Genomic DNA, 27,300 nt, shown 5'->3' with positions numbered 1-27,300 from the left:
GGAATCTAAGTATCTTTGGGGGCAGAAGCAGGTTTCGAGGAAGCTGCACCGCTGCCAGGAGAGATAAGACAGCCCCTCCCGCAGCTGCAGATCAGGGTGCGAGGAGACAGGGCCCAGAACGCACGGGTGGAGGCTGGCAGGGAGCCCAGGCGCCCAGCTGGTCGGGTGGGGATGCGGGAGGCATCGGCTGAGCTGGGAGGTAGGTCCCCTGGCTGAGGGTGTGGGCGGGGCTCCGGGTGTGTGCAGACATTGGGTTCTAGGTGGGAGGTGGGAGCTGCAGGAGGGGAGGAGGTTGGAGTCTGCATTGTAAAGGGCCCCAGATGCCCAGCGAAGGAACATTCAGGAGTTCTGGGGACCATTTAGGAGTTTGTCGGTCAGAGCGACAGAGCCTGAGTCGCAGGGCACAGAATCAACCTGGTGGGGCCGGAGGGAGGGAGGGTGAGGCAGGATGGTTGGGAGCAATCCTGCTGGGGGGCGGGGGAGGGTCCCAGCTCACTCTGGTTTGAAAACTAGGGTCCTGCATTCTGGGACCCCCTCAGTCTGGGGCAGACTGGGCTGGCCTGGGATGGGGGAGTCATTCTCCAAGAATCTGCCCCTTCTGCTCCCTGGGGACTCAGGTTCAGGCTTCTCCCACCTCTGGACCCCGCCCCCCACCCCCAGGGACCAGCAGCGCGGTAGATGCCCCGGGCCAGTGTTGCGTGGAGGACGGAGCAGGCCGTGGCACCGATGCCCGTTTTGCTCTGAGGCTCTCTCTGGACCGGGAAGCGAGTGAACTTCCTGAGGAATTTTGTGTCTTTACAATAATCCTGCAGACAGGGCTCATCAGCCCCATTTTACAGGAGACCGAGGCCTGGAGGAGCTGCCCCTTGAGCTGGTTGCTGGGCCAGAAGGACGTGGCCCCCGGCTCCTGGCGGACTCCAGGCTCCGCTCCCCTTCGGAGGGTAGGCACCTCGGCTGAAACCAACTCCCCGACGGGTACTCTGAGGGGCCGAGGCAGGGTCTGCAGAGCAGGGCTGGTCAAGTGTTTGCAGGGCAAAGCCTAGAGTGAGGGCTGCCCTCGCTCATGGTCTCCTGCGTAAACGTGAGGAGTGGCTTCCTCCTTGGAGGCCAAGGGCAGGAGGGGAGGGGAGCAGCAAAGGAGATCTCCGAAAGGGGGTTGAGGCCCGAGGCCCTGAGAGGAGATGCCCCAAACACAGGCCCAGTGGCCCAGGATCAGGAGAGCTGCCCGTTTCCCACCCTGCGGGGTGGCCCTCTGCCGCCCCGTCCTGGGCTGGGCTCCGGGGGTCGAGCTGCCAGCAGCACCAGCGCCCCCAAGCCCGGGGCAGGAGCCCTCCCCCTGGGCAGCTTGGGGCTCTGGCTTCTAGCTGCCCCAGCGCCTGCAGCGTTTCCAGAGGTCCTGGCTCCCTGCAGGGCGGAGGGCACGAGGGGCTGATTAAGAGAGGAGTCCTTGCCCCTTCCCGGGCCTCCTGAGCCAGAAAGCTATTGTTGGACATTTTTTTCTATAAACATTATGCTTAATGAGCCCCGCTGTAGCAACATCTCTCACGCATCTGATTATTTCCCTAGAATAAATGCTTAGAAGAGCAATTTCTGGTCAAGGATTATGAACATTTTATGCCAAGCTGCCCTCCAGAAAGACTGGTCCAGACTCCAAGGAGGGATCATTTGGGGGCATTGGGTGTTTTGTTTTGGGGACACAGATAAGTGGGCTGCTGTGGGGCAGGCCTGAGCTGTCAGATGGCAGCAGGAGGCGACGGGGGATTTTGGGGTAGGAGGAAGTGACGGGGTGGGAAAATGCCAGGGTAGCCCTGGGACTTGGAGGGGGGCAGGGACAGCCCCCTACTCTGCCTGAAGGTGGCACTGGCCCTGTGTCTGTCCAGGGCTGGTGCTCCCAGAGCTGTGGCAGCACCAGGGAGTTCCTGTTGGGAGGGGGTCGCGTGATCTGATTAATTCTGTCTGTTCCATTCACTCGCAGCCCTTTGTCGGTGGGTGTTTTGGGCTTAAAGGACCTGGAGGGAAGGTGAGACCTGAGGAGAGCGGCCGCAGGGCGGGACAGTCCTGGGTTTGAGTCCTGACTGGGCCACTGTGTGTTGTGGGCACGGTACCAAGACTCCCTGACCTCAGGGCCCTGAAGAAAACAGGGCGAGCGGTTAGTGCTACCTCCAGTACCTGCTGGTGTTGAGAGCATTGACCCATGCCCAGCGGGCAGTTAGGAGGAGGGGTGGGATACCGCTGACCCAGTGGGGCCTCAGGTCTTTCTCGAGAACAGACGGGATCCCCAGGGCAATATCAGAGCCAGGTGCAGGCAGGGAGCGACACGCTGCTCAGGCCACTTAACCTCTGGATGCAAAGCCCCTGATATTGGGACGGGGGACAGTGCAGCTGAAGCTGGCTGGGGCAGGTGTCTCAGCTTGGCTGCATTCGAATCACCTGGGAGCCTCAAAAATCCTGACGCCCAGGCCACATCCTAGATCGCCTGCACCAGGATCTCTGGGGTGGGGTGGCATCAGGCTTGCTTTTTTTTTTTTTTTTTTTTTTTTAAATAACTGTGGTAAGATATACATAATAAACTTTACCATTTTAACCTTCAGTGCACAGTTCTGTAGTGAGTACATTCACACTGTTGTGCAACCAGCCGATCTCCACAACTTTATCATCCTCGCAAACTGAAACTCCAGGCCCATTAAACAGCTTCCCGCTCCCCCTCCCCCAGCCCCTGGCACCACCATCTACTTTCTGTCTCTATGACTTTGACTTCTCTAGGAAACTCATGAGTGGAATCAAACAGTATTCGCCTTTTGGTGACTGGCTTCTTTCACTCAGTTTGATGTCCTTAAGGTTCACGCATGCTGTCATATGTGTTAGAATTTCCTTCCCTTTTAAGGCTGAATGACATCCCACCGCATGGGTAGACTACACTGTTTACCCACCCATTCATCGCCGATGGACACCTGGGTGGTCCAGGCTTCTGAGTCTTTCAAGCTCCCAGGTGTCCCCGAGGTGCAGGTCTGGTGGAGGGCCAGTGGGCATGGCAAGCCCCTGGCTCCCTGGAGGGCACGTCACTCCTGGCTTTCCTGCCAGTGGTGGTCTCTGCTGTTATCAAGCCCAAACAGAGCTGCAGGAAGCTCCCTTCCCCCAACAGACACCCCTGCAGGGCCTGCTGCCCAGGTGGTGCCACCCACTGCACTTGAGCACTCCTCCTGGGGATGCGAATCCCCTCCGCGTGGCTCCGCCTACGCCAGGCCGGTCCTGTGATTACAACACAGGCCGGGCCCGCGGGTCACACGCACGCTTGTTGGGGGGTCTCCAGCCTCACACGCATCGGTCCCTTGCTGGAGCTCCTTTTCTCCACCTGTAAAACTCGGAACCCGCTCTTCACCTGTCCTCAGTCCCCCCTCCCCGCCCGCCTGCTGGAGACTTCCTCCTCCTCCTCCTGCAGAACCCTTCTCCCCACCGGCGGGGAGCGTGGAAGGAGCCTAAGGAATCCATGCTGACAAACCAAAACTCAGTACACATGGTCCGACATTATTTTAATAAGCGAGTGGGCAAGAAAAGTTATTCCTTTGCTCACTAACTTATTCAATAAACGCTTTGTGTCAGGCACTGGGCTATAGTAATTTGATAGACATGATCCCTGACTTCATAGAAGGAATTTCAGGGGGGCATTCATCTAATGCCACAGTAATACATGCCCAGCCGTGCCGTGCCCCTCCAACTGAATCTGTTGCAAGGAACAGAGCTGGAAGTCCCCCACCTTCACGTCCACGCTCTCCCGGGGCTGCTCCCGGCCCCCGGCTGAGCGCGCGGGGACACACTGGCGCTGAGCCATCGCTGCCCGCCGCAGGCCTCCTTTAGCCGGCACTCCCAGGGGACGCCCCAGCAGCCCGGCTCGGGTGGGATTCAAACCCCGGCCCGAACCTCCCGCGGCCCCGCCCACACCCGCCCGGCAGAAGGCCTCGCCCTTTCCGTGGGGGCGGGGACGGGCCCGACCAACCAGAGTTCCCAGAACATGCAAATTAGCTCCGTCCCCCAGGTGAGCGCGTTTTCCCAGACTCCTCTGCTTCTTCTGTGGAGAAACACAGCTCCTGTGGGGCCCGACGGCGCGCGCCCCCGACAGCCCGCACCCCCGAGCACGCGCCTCCGACAGCGCGCGCCCGCCGCCGGCGCTCGTCCGTCCTCACATCCGGAGCGAAGCGGGAGGTGGAAGCCCTGGCGCCCTGCTAGAGGCGCCAGAAGCTCCAGAGGGAGGCGCGCGCCCGCCGGAAGCCGCGCCCCCGACGCGGCCCACAGCCCGAGGCGCCGGAAGTGGTCGCGGTCGCGCAGCTTCCGGTCTGCGGGGGGCGCTCCGGGCGGGGGCCGCGGGGGAGGCGGGCAGCCGACGGGCCGAAGGCCGGCACCCATGGCGGAGGGCGGCGGGCGGGCCGGACCTGGGCCCGCAGGTAACGTGCGCGCGGCCGCCGGGCCGCGGGGCGGCGGGGGGCCGGGGCGGCTGCCCGGGCCGGGGCCCTGCGTGTTGGCCCGCGGCCGGCCGGGGCCCACGGAGCCGCGCCCCGCAGCCGGGGGTCGGTCAGCGCGGCTCGCGGGGTACCCGGCTGCCCGGCTTCGCGAGAGCAGCCCTCGCGCCGATTTCCCCTCCTGTGGAGCTTGCACCGTAACTGTCAGCCGGCTGGCCTCTAGGGCTGGATAGGACCCCAGCTGTAAAGAGAGGACGTGGGTCACTCTCCAGCTCTGAGCGCAGCGGTCGGGAGAGCCCCCAGAGGTCAGCCCCCGGGAGGACGGGTGCCGTCTCTCCATCCTGGCATCGGCCCCCCTCAACAACCGCCCCGCTCCCCGCACAGGCCGGGGACAGCGATAACGCCACCCCCTGCGAGCTGTCAGTGACACAGCAGGCCCAGGGGCCCTTGCCCACCGGCAGAGGAGGCAGCCGGGCCATAGTTTGGTTTAGGCGGCTAGAAAGGCCCGTGCGCAAAATAGTCATCTGACTGAGGGTCTCCACCTTGAAATATTCCTGCCAAACAAATGTGAATTTGCGGGGAAGTGCGTTTGCCCGCCTTCGGGAGAGGCTTCCTCTTAACCTGCGGGGTCGGGGGTGGGGGGAGGTTCCCTCCTTGTCTGTCGTCTCAGTTTGCCCCGGGTACCAAGTGCTTCTATGTGCTCTGGACTTTACACGCTCATCTGTGTCTCTGGAGAGAGAACCCTCCAAAGAATTTATTAGTTAGTAATAAACTAAGGAGCTTATTACTCTTAAATGTGCCAAAATTTAAGATATAATGTTGATTTGGAGACGGGTGCAAGTAGTGCCTTTCATCCCTCCCTCCTTCCATTCATTCATCCAACAAACGGTTTATTGAGGACCCGCTATTGGCTGGACCTGGCTGGGGCTGGGGATACTGCAGTGAATAAAAATACAAACAAAGCCTCTTCCGTCCTGGGCTTTGGTTGGTATTGACTTTGACCCCAGGGACAGCCAGGACCTTAGGGTCTGGGACGTTACTTCATGTGAGAGTGCGGGATGGACTGAGAGGTGTTCACTTGGGGGAAGAGGACTGACAGCTGCTTCCCAGTGTGGAGAAGAGTCCTGTGGCAGGAAGACTGGCTCTGCCTTACACAGAGGCACTCTTGTCAGTATCCAGGCGGTGCTGTTTTACTGTTTAGTGTGGTGTTGCAGGCCTGGGAGTAGAGGGGCCACAGTTAAAGCTGAAGTGCTGTGTCGAGTAATTGTGTTGTCATTGGAGAAGCTGATCAGAAAAATGCAAACAAAGTTATCTTGGAGCTGGAGCTGGGGAAGAGGAGGCTGTGTTGAGCTGGGCAGGTAGTGGGTCAAAAAGAGGCCAGCAAAGGGAGGCCTAGAGGAGAACTTAGCAGAAGTTCGTCAGTCTCCTTACACCTTCTGAATCTTACCCCTACTTTGAACTTTTTCAGCCTGTGGAGTGAAACCGGGGGATAACTACAGTGGAGGATAGCTACCGAAGGAGGATTGGCACGGGGCCCAGGGGGTCCTTGATGCCTGCCTGTTGGTCTGCTGCAGGTCTGGCTGTGGCATGAGCTCGAGTGACCCATGCGTTTGTGAACCCTCGCTGCTCTGCCTACCTGCCTGTGGCCTTTGTGTCTTACCTCTGCCATTGAACTATCAAATCCTGGAGTGTAAGGAAACGTACGCATCACCCCTGCTGTACTATGGCCCAGCCTTGTATACAGTAGGTACTCAAAAGAGATTTGGTTTGAATATAAAAAGCAACTTCAGCATTGGAGAGAGTCCACCTGTGGCAGGGCGTGCTTTAAACTGTGCGTGGTCACACACTAGGACAGCTGGCACGGTGGGGACTTGAATGAAGGCTGTCTAAGTTCATGCTCTTTCCTTATGCCCCTGTCTGTGCAGTTATGTTTATAAAGCTCTTAATTATCTAGAGATATTTTGGGCTCCAGTGTGAGGTGAAGAACTCAGTTACAGTTGACCCTTGACAACACAGGGGGTAGGGGTTGCCAAACCCCTGCACAGTCAAAAATCCCCATAAAACTTTACAGTTGGCCCTCCATGTTCGAGGTTCTGCATCTAAGAATTCAGCCAACTGCGGATTGTGTAGTGTAGTATGTATTTATTGAGAAAAATCCATGTGTGAGTGGACCCACATAGTTCAGACCATGCTATTCAAGGGTCAGCTATAGGTATCTAATTCTACAAATTTGTTGACTACAGTTGACTATTGAATAACTTGGGGGTTGATCTGCATATAACTTATAGTCGGTCCTTTGCATCTGAGGTTCCTAGGCATCTGTGGATTCAACCAACCACAGATCGTGCAGTATTGTGCTATTTACTGTTGAAAATATCTACATATAAGTGGACCCCTGCAGATGAAACCTGCGTTGTTCAGTGATCAGCGGTACTTGTTCTAGTCCTTTCAGGATGTAATAACAGAATAGACTGGACGGCTTATAAACAACAGAAATTTATTTCTCACAGCTGTGTGGTTGGAAAGTCCAAGACTAAGGCACTGGCAGATTTGATGTCTGGTGAGGGCCTGCTTCCTGGTTCCTAGGCGGTTGTCTTCTCACTGTGTCCTCACGTGGTAGAAGGGGTGAGGGAGCTCTCCGGGGTCTCTTTTATAAGGGCACTAATCCCATTCATGAGGGCTCCACCCTCATGATCTAAAGGTCCTACCTACTAAAGGTCCTACCTCTTACTAATCACCTTGGGGGTTAGGACTCCCAGCATATTATTTGGCAGGACATTTTGGGGGACACAAACATTCAGTTTATAGCAACTACTCCTCCCATTCCTCACTGATTTTGTTGCCCATTTCTCACATACCAAGTTTTTTATACTAAGCTGTTTTCTGAGCAGTTGGTTGTTTGATTTATTTATCTTTTTATTCTGATGAGAGATAATTTCTATTATCTAGTAGGGTAGATCTCTTCTCATACATACTAAAAAAAACAAAAAGTGATTCTTATTTTTATTTCCAAATAAACTTCTAGAAGATTTTTGTCACATCTCATATAAAAACCCCAAAGAGATTTGTTAAGCCTCTTAATTTATTTGGTATCACTTAAAATTTTCCTAGCATTGACGCTCACTCAAGTACATGGTATGGTTTTCACCATTTATTCTAGTCTTTATTGTTTTTCTGTTTTCTATCTTCATTATATAGGGCTGGCTTTCTATTCGTATGCATGTATTTAAAATTTTTCCTTTTTACTGCGGTGCAGCTTATATTCAGAAAAGTACACCCATCTTAGGTTACCGTCAGATGTGTCACTCACGGGGACTCCCGTGTGGCGAGGCCATTGCCCAGATCACATGACAGAGTCATTTAGGTTACAAGCAGCAGTGTTTTTCTGGCTATTGAGTTTTGCCAAAGTCAGGTGTCCTTTTGTAACGTAGCAGCTGATTATATGGTTTTTACCAATACTAAGACATTCTTGGAATAAATTAGAGTAATTTTGTGGTGACTTTTTTGATACATATTTTAAATTTCACTTTGTTAATATTTTATTTAGGATCTTCTCTATCCTTAAGGAGTTTTGGCTTATTATCGCCCACCCCATCAAAGTTTTAAAACCTTGCCAGGTTTGGTGTCAGGAGTGTGCTAGCTTCATTAAGGGAAACTTTCTACATTTTTCTGGCTCTGGGAGTTTCTGGAGCAGGGGAATGATGTGTTCTTGAGAGTTGGAGAGCACCCGTGTGGGGGAGAGGCAGGGCTGGCGGCCGAGGGCGGCCCCTCACGGTTGGCACTGGCAAGGCTGCCCTGAGCTGACAGGCGCCCCTCTCTTCAGTGCAGGTCCGAATCTGAAGGAGTGGCTGAGGGAGCAGTTTTGTGACCACCCGCTGGAGCACTGTGAGGACACGAGGCTCCACGATGCAGCCTACGTGGGGGACCTCCAGACCCTCCGGAGCCTGCTGCAGGAGGAGAGCTACCGGAGGTGAGCGCGGCTGCCCGCCCGGGGGCTGCCCAGGGCTTGGCCTGTGGGTCTGCACGAAGCTAAGGCTCGGGTGCTGTGAGGGAGGCACAGCGGTCTCCGATTTGCAGGTGGAGACCCTGAGCGTTTCCACTTTCGGAGGATGGGAAAAGAGGGGACTGACGGAAGGGTGGTCAGACTTGTAGGCGACACCCTGATGGCAAGGACAGAGAGACCTGAGTTCAAGTCCAGTTCTGTCACTGACCTTTATATTTTCCAGCAACTTCTGGTGCTCTCTGGGCGTCAGCTTCCCTGACATTACCCTTGACGACAGCGTCGTTACTGTCTTCAACAGCGGCCCTGCTCCCTTGCGAGTCTCTTCTGGCTCTTTTTTTTTTTTTCTTCTGGCTCTTTATCCTAAGGCGCATGCATAAATTCTCCTTCCTTAATTATTGCATCGTTATCCCCCTTTGGGTCCGGACTTCCTGATGGACCAAACCTGTACAGCGTTCCTGATGCTCTCTCCTCTGGCTTCTCAGGGCCTCAGTCATCTGCCTCCAGGGCCTGGGGCTCAGCCTCTGGCCAGCTGTCTCATTACCCAGGGACATGCTCCTTTTGTTGGTAGCGCCCTGCCTGTTGCCTTGCCACATCCTGCAAGCTCCTCCAGACCGGCTCAAGCCCCTCATGGCATCGGAGTCTTGCTGTTACTTTTCCCCACTCGAGACACCCGGGGAGCACAGAGACTCTGCCTGTTCTCCGTGTGTCTAAGATTCGAGTCTCAGGTAGACTTGAAACTCAGCCTGCAACCAGAAACTCCTTCAGGCTCTTTCTGTGTTTCTGTTTCCCCATCAGGGCTAGGATGGCAGTGAGTTGATAGAAGAAATGCCTGTGTATTGATACTGAAACTTATACCACTTTTCGTGGACAGTTCCCAAGAGAAGGATTTCTAACAATACAAGAATAAGTTTCTTTCTTGTTTCCCTTCTAATGTCTTAGCATTATTTCATTAGAACAGATGTTCGTGTTAAAAATAAAAAAGCTCCAAATTGCCAGAAAGGATCGTCATAAAGAGAAATTAGGTGGATTGCACATGAATATTTAACATGAATGACTCAAGTCCAAAGAAAACCTTAAATTTGCAGATGTAACAGTAGAATAGAGTAGAGTTAAGCTACTAAAATAGACCAAGTATGTTCATATTGCTTCTTCAAGTACCGTTTTTCTGTCTTTCACTCGGGTTCAGTGAATCTCTGGTTTCCTGACGATATTTTTCTGTTGCTGTGTACTTTGGTGATGAGTCCTTGGAGCGTTGCTTGGCCTCCTTGGCTAGTGGAAGCTGTAAGCAGCTGAGGGAGGAGCCCTGACCTGCTGCATGTCTCTGGGTCACTGCCTTAGTGATCTGTATTCCTCAGCTTTGTTCAGAGCTGCGCTGGGAGCTTGAGGTGAAGAGCCTCAGCTGGTGACGTGATGGGTCCGTGCACCGCATGACCCTGGCATCGCTTGATGGGGAGTCGTGGTCTGAGTGTCACTTGCAATGAGGGCTGAGCCTGGACGGTTTCCTTCTGCTGCTGCTGGCCAGGAGTGTGGTGATTCCTGCAGGCTCTCATTTGTGCTGTGTCAGAGGTAGAGGGACCACAGTGGTCACCTAGCCCCGGTGAGGATACCGAGGCCCAGAGAGCGGTCCAGCCTCAGGCCTTCACAGGTGGTAGCTGGTGAAGAGGGGCCTCGGGGCCCTGAGCCAGGTCCCGAGCAGGTATGCTGTCCTCCATCCTGCGCTGCCTCCTGGGCAGGCCCTTCTCCCCTTTGTGGAGCAAAGAGCTTTGGACCGCGAGTCAGGAAACTGGAGATCTTAGCTCTAGTGCTCAACAGTCTTACCTGCGCCTCGCATTTCCTCATACGTAGAACTGGGCTCTTAATTTATTGCCTGTCTTGCCTCAGGCGTGGACCCAGCAGGGTGGGTACGTGAAAGCATTTCATGAAGCAGAGCACCTGGAAGCATCATTAAAGCGAAGGCTGCCCTCCTGCTCCCTGTCTCCGGGTCCCGCCCGAGAGGAGGTGGGGCGGCTGGCCGGTCTCCCAGCGCCCCTCCCAGCCTGGCTCCCTGTGCTCTCTCTCAGCCGCATCAACGAGAAGTCTGTGTGGTGCTGTGGCTGGCTGCCCTGCACACCACTGCGCATCGCGGCCACCGCAGGCCACGGGAACTGCGTGGACTTCCTGATCCGGAAGGGGGCTGAGGTGGACCTGGTGGACGTGAAGGGACAGACGGCCCTGTACGTGGCCGTGGTGAACGGGCACCTGGAGAGCGCCCAGATCCTTCTGGAAGCCGGCGCCGACCCCAATGGAAGCCGGCACCACCGCAGCACCCCTGTCTACCACGCCTCCCGGGTGGGCAGGGCAGACATCCTGAAGGCCCTCATCAGGTCAGTACCACAGGGGCTGGGCCCCCATTGCCCTGCGATGGCCGCCACGGGGAGCGTGGCCGCGTCGGCGGATTCTCGCAGCCCCATGCTCGTTTCTTGTGTTCTGTATTTGCCTTTTTTTTTCCTCTCTCTCCAGTTAGACTTGTTAGAGGATTTGTCTGTTTTGTTAGTCTTTCTAAAGAGCTGCTTCTTAGCCTTATCAGTTTTCTTATTTTTTTTACTTACTGATTAATTTCTATTTTTATCTTTATTTTTTCCCATTTTCCTTAATTTTACTTAATTTTTTCCCTAACTTTTTGAGTTGCATGCTTATTCATTTTTTTCTTGATTAATAATGTAAACTTTCAAGGTTATTAATTTACCTTTGCCTATAGCTTTGGCTGTGTCTGCTAAGCTTTTTCTCATTTTTTGAATCAGTATAATCGAAGTTGATTTCCTCTTTGTTCTTATAGTTATGGAGGAGAAAGTTTTAATAAAAACTTTTGTGAACTTCCAGTTTTATTGTATTGTGCTCAGATAACACAGACCATATAATTTCCATTTTGAAGATTCTTTGGGCTTTTTTAAAATTATTTTTTTTAATATCCAGCTACGTTGTTGCGGATACTTGTAACAAAGTATATAACCACAGGGTTTTATTTGTATAGTACAAGATGACAGCCTCAGTTATGTTATTCAGACTCCCTCTCTCTTTTTTTTTTACATCTTTAACCATTTGATCTGCCCCACATTCAGAGAAGTCTATTAGTCTGTAATTACTATTGTGATTTGTCAGTTTCCCCTTGTATTTCTAATAATTTTGCTTACCATATTTTGATGCTCATTGGGCTCATGAAAGTTCTTGCTTATGGATTGTGCCCTTTATCAAAACAAAAGGAAAGCATTGGTTTCATTGCGGGCTCATTTATGTAGCATTCTGTAACTTTTAGTTTTAATCTTAGTGGGTTTAAGTAATTCTTTGTGAGCTCACTTTTACTGTTTGACTGGGATTCTTTTGTTTTTTTAGGTGATGCAAATGAACTTTTATTTCACACTTCAGGAAGTGGATAGTCTCCGAGAACTGCAAAATGGGGTGAAAAGCAAGAAGCTTTTGTAGGATAAAGGGATTCTTTGTTTTTTAGTACAGTTAACATTGTTACCATAGCTGATGTTAGGTCTATTAGTGTTGTCTTTCTGTGTCTTAACTGTACCTTTATTTTATATCTTTTTTCCATGATCTGTGTTTTCTTTGCTTTCCCTTTCTGTGGTTTTAGACGGTTTCTGGTCTTATTTTAATTGTACTAACGGTTAACCTTTTTAAAAATTTGAGCCAGATTGCATTTTCAGTCTCATGTCTCCAGTGACTTCTTTCTACCAAAGATGCTTCCCTGCCCAGCACCCACCGGCCCCCGCCACCCCCACCGGCTCTGGAGGCCGTTTGTTCTGTGGCTGGACTGAGTGCAGTTCAGGTAGCCGGTTGTCGGTGTGGGAAAGTGTTACAGGAGAGGGTTACAGCATTGTTACGGGCTGCATTGGGGGTGTTCTGAGGAGCAGGGACCTGGCGTCCCCCTCGCCCAGTGCAGGACATGGTTTTTTAAATTAGGTACTGAGAATATATTTATTATATCAAAAGGATTTATATATTAAATGGCTATGGAATTGACTTTTGGAAAGATAATTGAGGGTGATATGGTGGTTATACTGGAGGGTGATAAAGACGTGATGATGCTTTTTTCCCCTTCTTTTGAAAGATTTCTAGCCTGATAATCTAAACCACCTCAGTCCTGTATCTTTGCATCTTGGAGAATGTAAGTCATTAATTTGGAAATGTTTTTCAGTAGGATCAATCCATGAAATTTCATCTTGGTTCCAGAAATCCCATAGGGCGTTTCAGTCAATTCATGATGCACAACTGCTTTGAATTAACTGCAGACTTGACTTTCAGATATATTTACAGGTGCCCTTCTTGAGGAAACGTTATTAAGACATTTTGCTGCCCTGCTGGAGCACAGGACATTACTTTTACAGTGAGGTACCAAGAGCATATATTATTCTATTGAAAAGTTTTCTGGATTCTAAATTACCAGATAATTGACTTTTGGAAAATGGGGTTAAGTTACTGAACAGATAATACAATCTAAACACAACTCCTGCCTTCCCTGTGTCATTGTCCCTCATAAGTAGGGCTCTCTTCTGTCACTGTTGTGATTTGGTGTCCCTCTGCAAGTAACCTCCATTTTGTTACTTCTCATTTTCCTTGATATATATTACTGATGTTTTTTTAAAAAGGTAAGGAGTGGTATTTCTGTATGTGCAAAAGTTATACTGATTTATTGAGTCGTCCTGGTGGTTCCTTGCCAGTGATATTAAAAGCAGTAGGGGAATTTTGGAAAATATTCAGGATTAAAATTAACTGGATCCCATCCAGTATATTTTTATGAGTGGATGAACGACTGTCTTTGCCACAGCTCAGCTAATACCAGATTGTCATATTGCCCAAAATTACAAACATTCTAGAAGACATATCCGTAAGAATAAGGAGGAAAAACAATATCACTGCTTGAAATCTAGTTCTCTTAATTGTTGAGTGTATGAAATGAAATACCAGTTTCTGCTTGGTTTGGTGCGTGTTTTAGAGTGTTTCTCTTGTCACTCCTAGGGTATCTTGGAGGACACTGGGTGATAGTTGCATTGTAGTGGCTGATGGTGCTGCACGGCATCAGTGGGAAGCAGGTCGTCACGTGAGCTCATTGGTCTGTGCGCTGTCCTTTCTCTTCCTCAGCTCTGTGCTGCTGACAGGCAGCAGTGTCACTTCTAGGGGGAAGTTCCTTTGGATGCTTGAAATAGTGCTGAAGAGACGGGTGATAAACCATGATTGCTGGCTGAGTGTTGGCCAGCTATTTTTATTAAGGCATGGAAAACGATGCTCTTCCCTCCGCCCTGGACCCCTGCGTGTCAGGCCCCATCATCATTACTTCGTACGTTTTGTCATTTCCTAATTCAGATGAAATATGTGATGACAAAATTTGTGAGGCATTGCAGGACTGTCTGGGGCAATGGAAGCTCCAGTACACAGGTGCTGGCTGTCTGATGTTTACTCACGGTAGAGTTGGGTAACGCCTTTTGGGCAGCAGTCTCACAGAAGTGAGGCTGTGCTCTTCTCATTACATCCTCTCAGGTTGCACATGTTTTCAGTTGGTCCCAATACTGCTGATGTTCACTTTCATCTTTGGATTAAGGTGGTGTCTGCCAGCTTTTTCCATTGTAAAGCTCCTCTTTTTCCCTCTGTAATTAAAAAGTATTTTTGTGGCTAGGTACTTTGGAACCATGTATATATCCTATTCCTCATCAGATTTTTAATTTATTCATTTATTTATGTTAGACTCATGGTTTCCTGTGGAGTTACAATTATTCTAGGCTCTTGTGTACTTTGCCTGATCCATCCCTGGAATTAGTCATTTCTCCAAGGAATCCTGGTTTCTTTTTGTAGCGAATGCTGTTTAAAAGGCAAGATGTGGACACTAGGAGTACTTATTGCTTATGGGGTGTCACTGTTTTCAGGCTCTCCTACTGGACAGAGCTAAGGTTACTTAAAATGTTTCTGTCTACATTTCTGTATCTGTTATACATTGACAGTTAAAGAGTTCACCCTGATGCCTCTAATCCAATCCAGCACCACAGGGTCCATCCTACTTTTTTCCCTTTCTAAATTTATTATTCTTTTGCAACATTGAGAGACCTGGTTCCCTTACCTTTAACATGTTAGCTTATTTTGCCAGTCCCCCGTATTGAACCAGTCTCCTACGCTGCTGCCCCTCCTACACATGCCTCCTCCCCCGCTGTGGGCTCTAGCACCCTTGCAAGGCAGCCTCCTTAGCAGGCACCCTCTTCACTCGGCCAGGACTCCAACAGCTTGAGCAGGCCACCCTCCCTGCTGTAGTCAGCGGCCCCCGCTTAGTGTAAAATGACCCAGTTGGTAGTTTGTGCTTGGCCTGGGCGAACCCTAAATGCCCCATAGAAAGCCATGTATTTGGGCGTCCTTGGGTGCAAGGACGAGGGCAGGTCCCTTGAGGGGATCCTGAAGGCTCTGCCTGTAGAGTCGTTTAGAGATTGGCTCTGGTGGAGAAGGAGGCTTCCGGGTCAGGCGGCCCCTGCATCGGCCTGTGTGAGATGCATCCGCACATCTGGGCTGTCTCTGGGAGTCAGGAGAGGAGGGCTCCTGGCAGCCATGCGGGTCAGCTCGGGGACCGTCGTGAGTGCCCCCACCTCTGGCGGCTGCGCGAGGCTGCCTCGCTGTGCTGCCTGCCCGAGGTCCTTCTCGGTGAATCTGATGCTGGGACTGGTCCGGCTGCTCTGGGTGTTCAGTGTGCCTGAAAAGAAGAGCCACCCTGGCGGGCAGGACATGATGGCGCCAACTGGGTACACAGTTGGGTTAAAGTATTTCTTTTTGCTTGCAATTTTTAAGGATTGCTGTTTAATTTTTTTAAAAATTTATTTATTTTTGGCTGTGTTGGGTCTTCGTTTCTGTGCGAGGGCTTTCTCTAGTTGCGGCAAGTGGGGGCCACTCTTCATCGCGGTGCGCGGGCCTCTCATTATCGTGGCCTCTCTTGTTGCGGAGCACAGGCTCCAGACGCGCAGGCTCAGTAATTGTGGCTCACGGGCCTAGTTGCTCCGCGGCATGTGGGATCTTCCCAGACCAGGGCTCGAACCCGTGTCCCCTGCATTAGCAGGCAGATTCTCAACCACTGCGCCACCAGGGAAGCCCCGCTGTTTAATTTTTTACAGTATGTATTTACATGGTTCCAAAGTCAAATCTATAAAACAAAGTATATTAAAAGCAGTCTAGCTTCTATCCTCATCTGCTTCATCCCTGCCCTATAGATGACCATTTAAAAGGTTTTGTGGTTTAATCCTTCCATCATTAAAAAATAGGCAGATATGTGTATGTGTCTAGGTGTGTGTCATGTACACATTGGTGTTGCAGCCTCCCCCCCCAGGATAAACAGTAGTGTACTTCACGTTCATCGTCCTGCTTTTCTCACTTATCAGGGTGTCCTGGAGGTCACTGCAGGGCAGTCCTTAGCCCTGCTCCTCATTCCTTTTCAGATGGTACAGTGCTCCTTTCTGTGCATGGGCCAGTCCCTCTTGACGAACCTGTGACTCGTTTCCTGCCTTTGGCCATTACGGGTACTGTTTTAATGAATTGCCTTGTGTATGCATCTTTTCAGAGGTTTGCAAATGTGTCTTGGGACTAGATTCCAGGAGTTGTGATTGGTGAGTCAGAGGGTACATGCATGGGTAAGTTTGCCAGCTATCACCAGATTTCCCTCTACAGGGATTGCTCCATTATGCCTGGCCCCCAGCGATGAATAAGACTTCCTTTTTCTTTAAAGCTCGGTCAATAAGTTTTTGGATTTTTCCCAATCTGATAGGGGAGAAGTGGTGTCTCCGAGTAGTTTTAATTTGCATTTCTGTTATGAGTGAGGCTGAGCATCTTTTCATCTGGTTGAGAGCTGTTGGCACTTGTCTGTATCCATCTCTGGCTCATTTATCTATAGAGCTGTTGATCTTTTCCTTTTAGAAGGTCTTTATATATTAAGGATGTCAACCCTTTGTAACATTTCCCCCAATTTGTCACGTATTGTTTTACTTTACTTATGTTAAAAAAGCTTTGTTTTTATATCTTTTCCTGATCTTCCAAATCAACTTTATAATCAATTTATGTAACTCCAGGGATGTTATTTTTATGTATTTACATTTATAGTCAACTTATTTAGTTCTGGGGAGAGTATTTTCATTTATATAATAAACTTAGGGAAAATGACATCTTAATGATATTGAGTCTTCTTATCTAAGACTATGGTATGTCTTTCTATTTCCTTAGGTCTACTTATGTGACTTGCAGTAGTAGTTTATAATTTTCCTCATGCAAATTTTGGACATATACTGTTAAGTTTATGCTTAGATATCTCACTTTAAAATTTATTTTGCTATCAGAAATGAGGTCTTTTTCATTTTATCTTTCAACTTGTTTTTGTTTGTATATAGAAGTCTGTTGGTTTAAAACTTGCTACTTTAATAAGTTCTCTCATTGCTTGTTAACTTCATTTTCATTAATTATTTAAGGCTTTCCAGACAGTTATATCCTCTGTAAATAGGGAAAGTTTTACCTCTTCCTTTCCAATTTTAGTCAGCTAATTGCTTTCTCTTGTCTAATTGCACTAGTACTTAAAAAAAAAAAAAAAAGTCTTTAAAACTAGTGGGCTAGAAAGTGGGACTGTGTGCCTTGTTCCTGGCAGAGCTGCTGCGTGTGTTTCCCTGCTAGGCGAGAGGCTGACTTCTGGGTTGAGGAAATACGTTTTATCATGTTAAAGAAATATCCATTACTTTCTTTTTTTACTAAGTGTTTTGAAACATGCTTAAGTGTTGAGTTTTGTTATATGCCTTTTTTTTTTGCATCTATGGAGATAATCATGGATTTTCCCCTTAGTTCTATGAATATGATGGATTATGTTAATAGAGTTTCTAATTTAAGAACTACCCCTGGAATAACCCCCATGAGGTCGTTGTATGTTGCTTTCTTAATGTTTTTAGATTCTCTTTGCTAACATTTTATTGGAGGTTGTTAAGTTGATATTCCTAAGTGCAGTTAGTTGGTAGTTTTTGTTTATGGTGTGGCCTTTGTCAGGTTTGGAGATTATTGTTTTGTTAATTTCATAAGCTGAATTTGGAAGTTTTCCTTCTTTTTCTTTGCTTTGAAACAGTTAAAATAGCCATGGGATTGTTGGATCTTCAAAGGTTTGGAAGAACTCCCTTACGAGTTGTTTTGCGTGAGTGGATTCCAAGGTTCCTAACTACCGTGGTACCTGCTGGTGGTCACGGGACCACTGTGACTGGGGGCCTCTCCGGTGCTCCCGGTGCTCCTGGAGTTCGGGCCCGTCTCCGCCGGGTGCCGTGGGGATGCGTTGGCTGCGGTTGGCCCGCTGTGAGGTCTCACTGTCCGTGTGTCTACCCTGCAGGTACGGGGCCGACGTCGATGTCAACCACCACCTGACTCCTGACGTCCAGCCCCCTTTCTCCCGGCGGCTCACCTCCTTGGTGGTCTGCCCCCTGTACATCAGCGCCGCCTACCACAACCTCCAGTGCTTCAAGCTGCTCCTGCAGGCTGGGGCAAACCCGGACTTCAACTGCAACGGTCCTGTCAATACGCAGGGCCTCTCCAGGGGCTCCCCCGGCTGCGTCATGGATGCCGTGCTGCGCCACGGCTGTGAGGCGGCCTTCGTCAGCCTGCTTGTGGAGTTCGGGGCCAACCTGAGCCTGGTGCGGTGGGAATCCTCGGGCCCAGAGTCGAGAGGCAGAAGGAAGGTGGACCCTGAGGCTCTGCAGGTCTTTAAAGAGGCCCGAAGTAAGTGGCCTTAGTTGAACTCTGACTGGCAGTCTCTTTAAGGCAATTGAATGGACCAAGTTGTAGCAATTTACAAAAAAAACGGCCTCCAACTACGCACTTGGTCAAAACCTTCAGTGAGGACTGGGAATTTTCTAGAATGGTCTTCCAGATTGGTCTTCTCCTTTTAAATTCCCAGACACTAAGATTTAATACCAAGAAATCTATCAAAGTGCATGTTCTCAGAGTTCCTAGAATTATGTTCTCTTTACCCCTTTGCCCTGCTTTGTGATCCCAGATTCTTTCACTGGTGTGTTTATGGCTTTTAAGTGTTTGCTTTACAACAAATTGCAAGCCCTTCCTTCTCTAGCGCGCCTCACTTCCCCTTCTTCAGTTCCACTCAAATACCATTGTTCTGCATTGTGTGCTAAGGATGATTTTTGTTAGAATAAGGTCTACAGTTTGCTTATTCATGAAGAAGGATTTTGCCAGTGAATTAAGTTGATGGCCAGGGAGTTTGCAGTTGATCCGTGGCTTGGTCCTTGTTGTCGTTCTCTCTCCAGGACTCAGAAGTTGACCCTGTGTGCCCTCTGACCTGCCCACACCCTGCCCTTTTCCCGTCTGGGTCTTGAGGGCATCTGAGTGACCACCTTTTCCCCAGTCCCTTACCTCTCGCAGAACTTTTGTTTGTTGTGTTCTTGTTATTGGCTTTCCTTAAACCAGTCATTAAAACATGCTGCTGTTGAGCCTTCCCCGAAAGAGTTGCTTGCTGGCCAGCTGGAGCCACACTGACGAGTCAGGCTCCCTGTGTTCATGCCTGTGTCACAGGCAGAGACACGGCGAGGCTTTTTTGACCCAGAGCAAAATTGTCAGCCTGCCCTCCTCCTGTGTTGCTCGGCCCGTCCCCTTCAGACCCCCTTGGAGCTTCTGGGAGGGACCAAGAGCAGAGACCGACAGAGGGCAGAGGGCAGTTTCTCACACCTGCTGGGGCTTGCAGTGGTCAGCTCTGTTTCTCTGTCTAGGGAATTCCACAGAGTTGAGCAGATGACAGGACCTTTCTCACCAGAGCCTGCTCTCCTCCGGAGGTGGGAAGGGGCAGCCAGCATTGGCGCGGTTCCGCTTGTCCTCACAGCCAGCCTTTGGTCTGTAGGGTTAGGAGAGGCATTTAACCTCTCTCCCTCTGTCTCTCCCTTTCTTCCCACGTGTTCCAGGTGTCCCTAGGACCTTGCTGAATCTGTGCCGCGTGGCCGTGAGAAGAGCGCTTGGCAAATACCGACTCCATCTGATTCCCTCGCTGCCTCTGCCAGACCCCATAAAAAAGTTTCTACTTTATGAGCAGAATTCACGAGCAGTGGTTGACTGCAGCGAGGAGGAAGCAATCTGCAGAGCAAGTCGACACCGATTCTTGCCCCTGTGACCGCGTCCTGTGCTGCTGACTAAATCCCACCTGGCTGCTGGTGAAGCGGACTCAGCCTTGTTCTCATGGATTGTATTCCATCTCAGGTGCCTGGGGCGTCGGACAGTCCTTAGGTCGGTATCAGCCGAAAGGCTCGTACAAAACTTAATTTTGTTCTTCCTCAGTATCTCTGTTTTGGAAGTAAATGAAATGGGCCTTGAAATGTGAGCAAGTTCAGGCTGAGGTTGGAGGCCTGCTAACATCCCCAGTAGGGAGAACTAGCACTTTCCAGAACTGTGCTTCTGCGTTTGCCTCTCAACTTGATAGCTTGATTAATGCGAAATGAAAAGGAGTCTTGGTATAAAAGTACAGAGATGCAGTTCCTGAACTTACTAGTTTGTTTTCCCTGCTCCTGGGGTAGACGTGTGACATTTATCATACGCACCCCCTTTCCTTGCCGCTTCACTGTTCTCTCCTTGTGGCGGAGGCGTCATGTTAATTGTCTTCATTCAAGGATGGTTTCCTGGCCACATGGTTTGGCTTTACTGCCTCAGAGTCAATACCTGCATTTGTTCACAGCCTCTTTAGGTAACGCTCAGAGTTCTGCAGCGCTGCACCTGTTCCGATACCTACCTGTGCCTAGCATCACGCCAACAGGTCTCATGAGTTCTCTGCCATTTCACTTTGGGGAGCTTCCAGACAGTTGATTGATTTTAGGAGGCCAACGCTGAAATAGCCAGTAATTGACTGCCTACATTCGGACCAAGGACCGTCCAACAGCATTCACTGCCAGTTCTAAAAGAAGAAGATGCCTGTGGCGCTGTTTTCTAGTCCCTGCGCGTACCGGAAAGTGGAAACTTGAGTCATCTTCTGGATGGTTCTAAGCTTTCAGTTGCTTTGTGTTCAGTGGACAAAACATCTGGTGTTTGGTTGATTGATCTTCACTTTTTTGGACCTAATGTCTTGGTAGTTGCTCCTAGAACCGTAGAAAGGGGGTAGCAGTGAGGTCAGAGGTCTTCCCCTGGCCTGCTGGGGGTGGTGAGAAGTAAGAGGAATGAGCTGGCTTGTCACCTGATGGGCGGCTCGGCTATGGGCAGGGCTCACTCTCACACGTGGGCTGCGCGGCCAGGTGTGCGGCCATGTCGGCACAGGTGGGCCAGCGGCTGCCTCTCTAGAGCATCCAGGTGCTGCTGTTTCCAGGGAAATCACATCTGGTAATTTGAGGCCTCAGGGCCATTGTGTGGATCCATGGTGATTCTGACCTTTAGAAGTGTTTAGAAACGGGCAGATTTCAAATCTGTGTTTGGATTTTCTGCAATAAGAGAAATCTAATTTGTAACAGTCGAACTAATGATAGGGGTTTATTTAATTATTAGTGTCATTATGTGTCTTCACCGACCAGACAGGCAGTGTCTGGTCCTTGTCTTCCGTGGCTCGAGGGTGGAATTCTGAACCCCACCTCCTGTGTCACGGATGGACGGTGTGTTGGAAAGCCAGGCTGGCCTGTATATGCACGTATGAGGTCTGAGGGGAGAACGGTCATCGATGATTTGGGGGGACGACGTAGCCGCTGGAGGCTTCACCTCATTACAAGCGGTGGCCGAGGCGTAAGCGTTGGATGGCTTCTGAGGCCCGAGACCGGGCTGTGTGCTGCCCCTCAGGACGGGGAGCCCGCTTGGCTGGTCGTGTTCAGAGCTGGCAGTCAGGAGGGGCTTCCCGAGAGGAGAGGCGCTGCGGTGGGTGGGTGGCCGATGTGGTCCTTTGCAGCCGGAGCCAAGCGCTGCCGGGCTTCAGCCCAGGCCGGGGATCAGCTGTGTTCCTGTGGCCCTTGTGGTGGGACCACACCACAGCTGGGCTGCGGCTGGGCCAGGAGCTGTGGGGAGCTGGGGCTCTGCCTGCGTTTAGGGAAGGGTTGTATGGAGGCTCGAGCCACCCAGTGGTGGACTGGGCCACTGGAGGGGGCTTCGTGTCGCTGGGGGTGTGTCAGCACTGGCTTGTCGCCTCCTGGGTCGGGCTGAGAGAGGAGTATCAGGAGTGGTTAGCTCCCCTGACTTTTAAGCTCTTGCAGCTGCCCTTTGGCTCGGATTCCCTGCGGGTGAGCCATGCTGCAGGCTCTCAGGTCACTCTGGGTTCGCCCTGCTGGGTGTTTTCTGCAGGGGTCTGTTAGGGACAGAGCCTCCCCAGCCCGGCCCCGGGTAGGAGGGTGGCTCTGTTCTCAGACCTTCTGGAGAGCAGCATCTGGGAATGCTGCCAGTGCGGGGGTCCCAGCCATGCCGGTGCGACCCTGGGGCTGCACCAGCGGAGCGGGCGTCAGCCTCCTTTGCAGGTGAAGTGAGTGCAGGGCTTGTTTCTGGGGGATGGAACCGTTTTTCTGGGGTCTCTCTGGAAGGAGTGGACTGAGTCGCCGCTCATTGTTGGGCCTGGCCCAGAGCTGGCCAGGGAGGCAGTGGGACTGGGGAGAGGTTGAGCCGGGGAGTGGGGCCCCCGAGCATGCTGTGCTCAGGGCCGGTCCGCAGGGGCCAGGGCCTCAGCTCTTCCTTTGCAGAGACAGGTTGGCTTTCTCTTTGTGCAGCCACCCTTTAGAGCTTTGTTCACAATCCCAGCAACTTTGAGGTTCAGGCTCTAGTTTGACATTTCACAGCTGCCAAACCTGAATCTGCACATAACGTAGATCGCTACTTAAGGCCATTCCTGCTTGTTTTGAGTGACGCTTTGCTAAAGCTCCCTTTTTCTTTTGTTGGCAGGGACAGGATACACAATAGGCAAGAGTAACTGTCTCCATCAGAGCACTTTATAAAATCATGTTTCTAAGCCCTGGGGCACCAGTCCCACATGGCCAGGAAACGTGGTGGTACTTGATGAAGCTGCAGCCCCAGAGCCCTCCGCAGGGAGGGGCATGATGGACCAATGGGAAGGAGCCCGAGGTCCCCCCAGCCTGGTCCCGGGAGTGTCCTGCTGTTGCCCCTGCTGGGGCGCCTGCCGGCCGCTGAACAGAGTCCCGTGCCTGGGCCTTGGCTGCAGCGGACAGGCGGCGGGGGGGGCAGTGCGGGGTGTGGTGGAGGCAGCGCTGACGCCTCCGAGGGTTCAGCTGTGGCGTCCTGGGTGGCGTTTCTGCGTGTATTTCCAGAGCCCATCAGTGTCATACATATCTGTGCCTTTTCGTATTACTTACGCTATTTATGTATTTATTTACTTATTTATGCCCTACCTTGTTCCAGAAAAGGGTTTAAGGCAGTGATGCTTAGTTTTTGATGTTCTCGTTTGACATTTGATAAGTTGTAGTCAACATGCACTTGTTGTTAAACAGGTAGTTTTAAAAAAAGAAAGGACAATTAGTAGTTTCCTGATGTTGAATATGTTTCTGTTATCAGGCCTGAGGGCCATCATTTTAATTTTTTCCTCTTGCTTCCATGAATTGATTCTTCAAATAAAAGGTTCACGCATAAATAGAAAGAGAGGAACATGCAGACAAGGTCAGGCTGAGCAAAGGAAAATCTGCCCTAGAGAGAAGCGCTCTCCTGTGCTTGCTGCCTCCTGCCTGGCCTTGAGCAGGTCCTGTTCCCAGGGAGGCTGCTCTCTTACACGGGCCGGGTCTGGCCGTGCCTTTCCCACGGAGCTTTTGGCAGGACACGTGAGAGAATGTACGTGAAAGCACTTCGCACTTAAGCCATCCCTGCGACGTGTACACTGCTGTCCTTGTGAGCGTGGTCCCTCTTCTCAGTGGACGATGGTGCTGGGACAGCCTGAGATCTTGGTGGTCGGCTGGGCTTGTGCCCCAGGGGGCAGCAAGAGTCACGGCGCCCACGGCATAGGCCCCCTGTGCAGGTCGGAAGTACAAGGACACATGTTAAATAATATAGGAAGTCAAGTTCATTCAACTTAAAGGGTTGTCTTTTATTCTGAGATTACGTCCTTCCTAATTTGGGTGACAAAATGTCCTCTTATGTAATGAAGGTGATACTAGAGGGCAATATTTTTATTTTAAAATGCTCCTGGTTGCAGAATAAAATGTCGGTTGCCCTTTTGTCGAAGCACAGAATTTCTTTTTGAGTTTGCCTGTCTCTGAAATCCAGCGTCGGGGACCCGCAGTCTCGCTACAGTGTATGTTTATGTGCCGAGGAATTTCTCTTGGAGCCTTGAAACGGCCTGTACGTGGTGGAAGGAGAGCCCAGCGTCTGCTCTGCCTGGTAGTCCAAGAACAAGCTCTGAGGTCACTGTGTGAGCTGTTAGGAAGTGCGTGCTTGTGTCCTGCCCACGGCAGAGCAACGTCCCTGGGGTGATGGGCCTCTGGCCTCCCGAATCCCCTGAGGGACACTCCCGGGAGGGTCGCGTGGCCTCGTCAGCGAGGCTGCCCCTGACCTCAGGCCTGCGCACCTGAGGCACCCCCGAGCGATGGCGACGGTGCTGGTGGTGGGCCTTCTGGCGCCGGGGCCGCCGGCTTCTGCTTGTGCCCCTCTCAGCCGCCTGCCACTCAGCGGCCAGTCCCGAGTGGTCTGGATTCCCCGCCAGCTTGGCTCTCCCTCCTGGAAGTGCCTCATTTGGCCACATGACCTCTCTCTCCCTCGCTCGCTTATGCCTCACTTCCCTCCATCCCCCGCCCCCAACCTGACTCTCTTGATGTGGAATAAAATAACTGAAGTGCACACATGAGTGGTTAGTGGGATCACGTCCTAGGAGAATTCCACGGGGGGGACGTGCAGAGTTTGAAGTGCAGTGATGTGTGGAATATATGCTATGAATTCTAGGAAGACAGTCCGATGGAGAAGAGAGGCGTGGGGAAGGGTGACTTCTGTTGCCTTAACTTGTAATTGCTCAGTGTCTGGAATGCATGGGGAGCTTTTCTTTTTAAAGTTGCTTGGATTTCAGATCTCTCCCAAGTGCTGTATGCGTGTGCATACGTGCAGTTTAGTGTGGCATTTGTGAGCAAGGCTCTCCTGTGTGTATAACATCAGTTTGCTGCTGTGATTTAGCCGGCAGTGCCCCTGCTCCTCCCTGCGGTGTTTGCACAGCTCCCGCTGCTTCTGTTTGGTGTCGAGCACGTGAGGTGTGACACGCACTGGGGCCCGTGTGCCTGCACACGGGGAATGCTGACCATCAGCCCTCAGTTTCTCCTTCCTCCTTTGGTAATGACTGTGTGCTTGCCCGCAGCAGCTGGGACCATGACTATTCTTTGCACTTGTGCCTGGTTAAGAGCTTTCAGAAATACAATGGACATCTTTGATACGTTATTGTAACTTTAGTAAATGCTTTATTCCCCTTCAATTCCCCCCAGATGCCTTAATTTTGTGGACTGTTTATCTCATTGGATAGAAGAACTGACCATGTGAAATCTTTGTACATGAACTTCAGGTGGAAGCAGCTGGCTCTCTGGAGAGTTTCTAATGATTCGCAGAGAAGGGCTTATGTAACACAGGAGTTTTAAACTGCGCTCGGGGACCCCGGCGCTCTAGGGAGGCACCCAAAATGCTGCACAGGTTTAAACTGATGGGTGAGCCTGCTTTACCTGGTGGGGTTTCTAGTTTGCAGAGAGTGCACCCCTAAAAGTGTCCATAACGCGTGGCTTTCAGTCAGGTGACACCGTCCCTACAGTGCTCTGTCGGGCGGGGAGGTCGTGGAGACTGCGGGCCCCTGTTCTTTGTGACTTAGTTTGAAAGTGGGAGGGTGAGGTGTGACGCTTTGGGAATGAATGAACTAAATAAAGCATTTATTCATCTCTCAGTGACTCCCTGGCATGTCTCTCTGTTTGCTGTTTCGGATGTTTTCCTTGTTCCTCACACTGATTTCCCGCCCCCCTATCCCCTACCCCCTACCCCCATGTGTACACTTCTCCTGCTCTACTGAAAGATGGCCTCACTTTCAGTCTACCTCAAAACCAGCTGCATCTGTGTGGCAGAGATTGCTGGTTTTCCTTCATTGTCTCCATCTGTGATAACAGACCCACAGTTCTAGCTGGAGACTTCAATTCTCTGAATAGGTCTTCATTTCCCAGACTTCTTACAGCTCGATGTGGCCGTTTACCATAGCTCCTTCCTGAAATCCCATTGAAGTTACAGGGAATTTTAATTTTTTAAAAAGGCATAAATCCACTAGGATGACTATAAATAGCAACAAAATTTTGGAACCTCTCAAGAAAACAGATGAATGGCAACTGACTTAGAAATACCCGAGGAGACAACGTTGTAAAAAAGAATTGAGAGCATCTGAGAATCTGATTTTATTGCAAAGCTCCCAGAGGCTCTGGGATTGGCAGTTCCAGGTGCCTCTAGAAGTGGATGTGAAAGAGTGAAAGCAGGAGGGCTGGCTGAAGGCCCGTTTCAGAAGCAGTTACAACTCTCCACTCCACACAGTTGGGCAGTTGTTCCTGCCCCAGCCCGGCGGGAGACTGAGGGAGGCGAGACATCGGCCTTCAGTATGTAAAATCCTCAGCTCAGGAAACAGGCTGTATCCTCCAGGCAGGAAATAAAGGAGAAAGAGACTTCTTGAGAGATCTCACCAGCCTAAAAGGAAACACCTAAAGATACCAGTACTGAATGTGGCCAAAGAAAATCACACACTTCTAACAGTGGATTCCAGTAAATAATTCAAGAAAATTCTGAGAATGAAGGCTGTGTTTCCAAATTACAAGGACTGGCCAAGTACTGACCACGGCTGGTGACCAGCCACGGCACATCACTGTGGAATTTCAGAATGCTGGGGAGAAAAGATTCTATAACTTCTGGAGCGGATAAACAGGACACATACAAAGTATCAGGAATCAAAATAGCTTTGGAATCCTCAAATGTCACATTGGGTAACAGAGGAATTGGGACCTTTCAGAATTCTGAAGGAAATGCAAATAAAAGTCATGCTCAAAAGACTTGTAGTTTCTTTAAAAACGTATGTTCCATACACCCTTTCTTAAGAAACTATTAGAGGATGTACTCTTCCAGAACAAAGGGGTAAACCAAGAAAGAAGAAAACCTGGTATTCAGGAACTGTGGATCCAACGCAAAGAGGCAAGGTGACTCCCAGGAGCACAGTGAAAGCCTTGAGGATGACAGCTGTGCATCAGGCACAGAAGGCACCCAGTCTAAGACTAGATGTGAGGAGCTGAGGCCCCAGAGGAGACGCCTTAATTATTAGAATACCTGTTGTCTCTGAACATGTTTAGATAGGAGTTGGGATTGATTTATTGACAAGTACCTAGGAAACCAAGGGACATAACTCCAAGGAAAACAAAAGGTTGGGCAAGAAAGAAAAAGTTAACCACGGTAATACTAGATGCCTCAGCTGTGATTAGTATTTACACAGTCCTAATAACATGCACCTACTACCATAAACGCTATTGGGGGGATGGAGGGTGGGGAAGTGTGGGTGGGTGAAAGCTAAATAATAAAGAGCAGAATTCATTACAACCAACAGAGGGCAGCAACAAAGCCCAAAGCTGCTGCTTTCTAAGGAAAAAATTGACACATCTCCAGAGAGACTAATCAAGACAAAAAGGACATACAAATCATTTAAAAATTTAAAAGGGCAATTTTATAGGTCATATACAAAGATAAGAGGGTATATTATAAACAACTTTACGATAGTAAATGTGAAAATTTAGAGGAAATGGACACATTCCTAGAAAATAGAATTTACCTAATTTACGGAAGTACTCGGACAGCCGCGGGGGCAGCTACTGCCGGAAAGGAAGTGGCATTTGAGTACTTGACGCGGAAATCTTGGCGCGTCTCCTT

At 50.5% G+C, this 27,300-nt stretch overlaps 1 protein-coding gene across 1 annotated transcript; it reads left to right on the top strand.

Annotated features, from left to right (window-relative positions):
- The first annotated feature begins 4,357 nt into the window (after positions 1-4,357).
- Positions 4,358-25,301, top strand: ASB1 (ankyrin repeat and SOCS box containing 1). The gene is made up of 5 exons (XM_068544116.1): positions 4,358-4,439; positions 8,283-8,424; positions 10,518-10,820; positions 17,819-18,204; positions 19,395-25,301. The coding sequence occupies exons 1-5, from the start codon at positions 4,400-4,402 to the stop codon at positions 19,598-19,600; spliced, it is 1,077 nt and encodes a 358-aa protein (XP_068400217.1). The 5' UTR covers positions 4,358-4,399; the 3' UTR covers positions 19,601-25,301.
- Positions 25,302-27,300: the final 1,999 nt, after the last annotated feature.

This window comes from Eschrichtius robustus, chromosome 5, assembly GCF_028021215.1.
Source record: "Eschrichtius robustus isolate mEscRob2 chromosome 5, mEscRob2.pri, whole genome shotgun sequence".
NCBI classification, from domain to species: domain Eukaryota; kingdom Metazoa; phylum Chordata; class Mammalia; order Artiodactyla; family Eschrichtiidae; genus Eschrichtius; species Eschrichtius robustus.
This window is presented reverse-complemented; position numbering and strand designations above follow the sequence as displayed.

Coding starts and splice junctions, on each gene's coding strand:
- ASB1 (XM_068544116.1), top strand. CDS start 4,400: ATGGCGGAGGGCGGCGGGCGGGCCGGACCTGGGCCCGCAG. Junction 4,440..8,282: donor GGCCGGACCTGGGCCCGCAG/GTAACGTGCGCG, acceptor TCTTCAGTGCAG/GTCCGAATCTGAAGGAGTGG. Junction 18,205..19,394: donor GGTCTTTAAAGAGGCCCGAA/GTAAGTGGCCTT, acceptor CACGTGTTCCAG/GTGTCCCTAGGACCTTGCTG.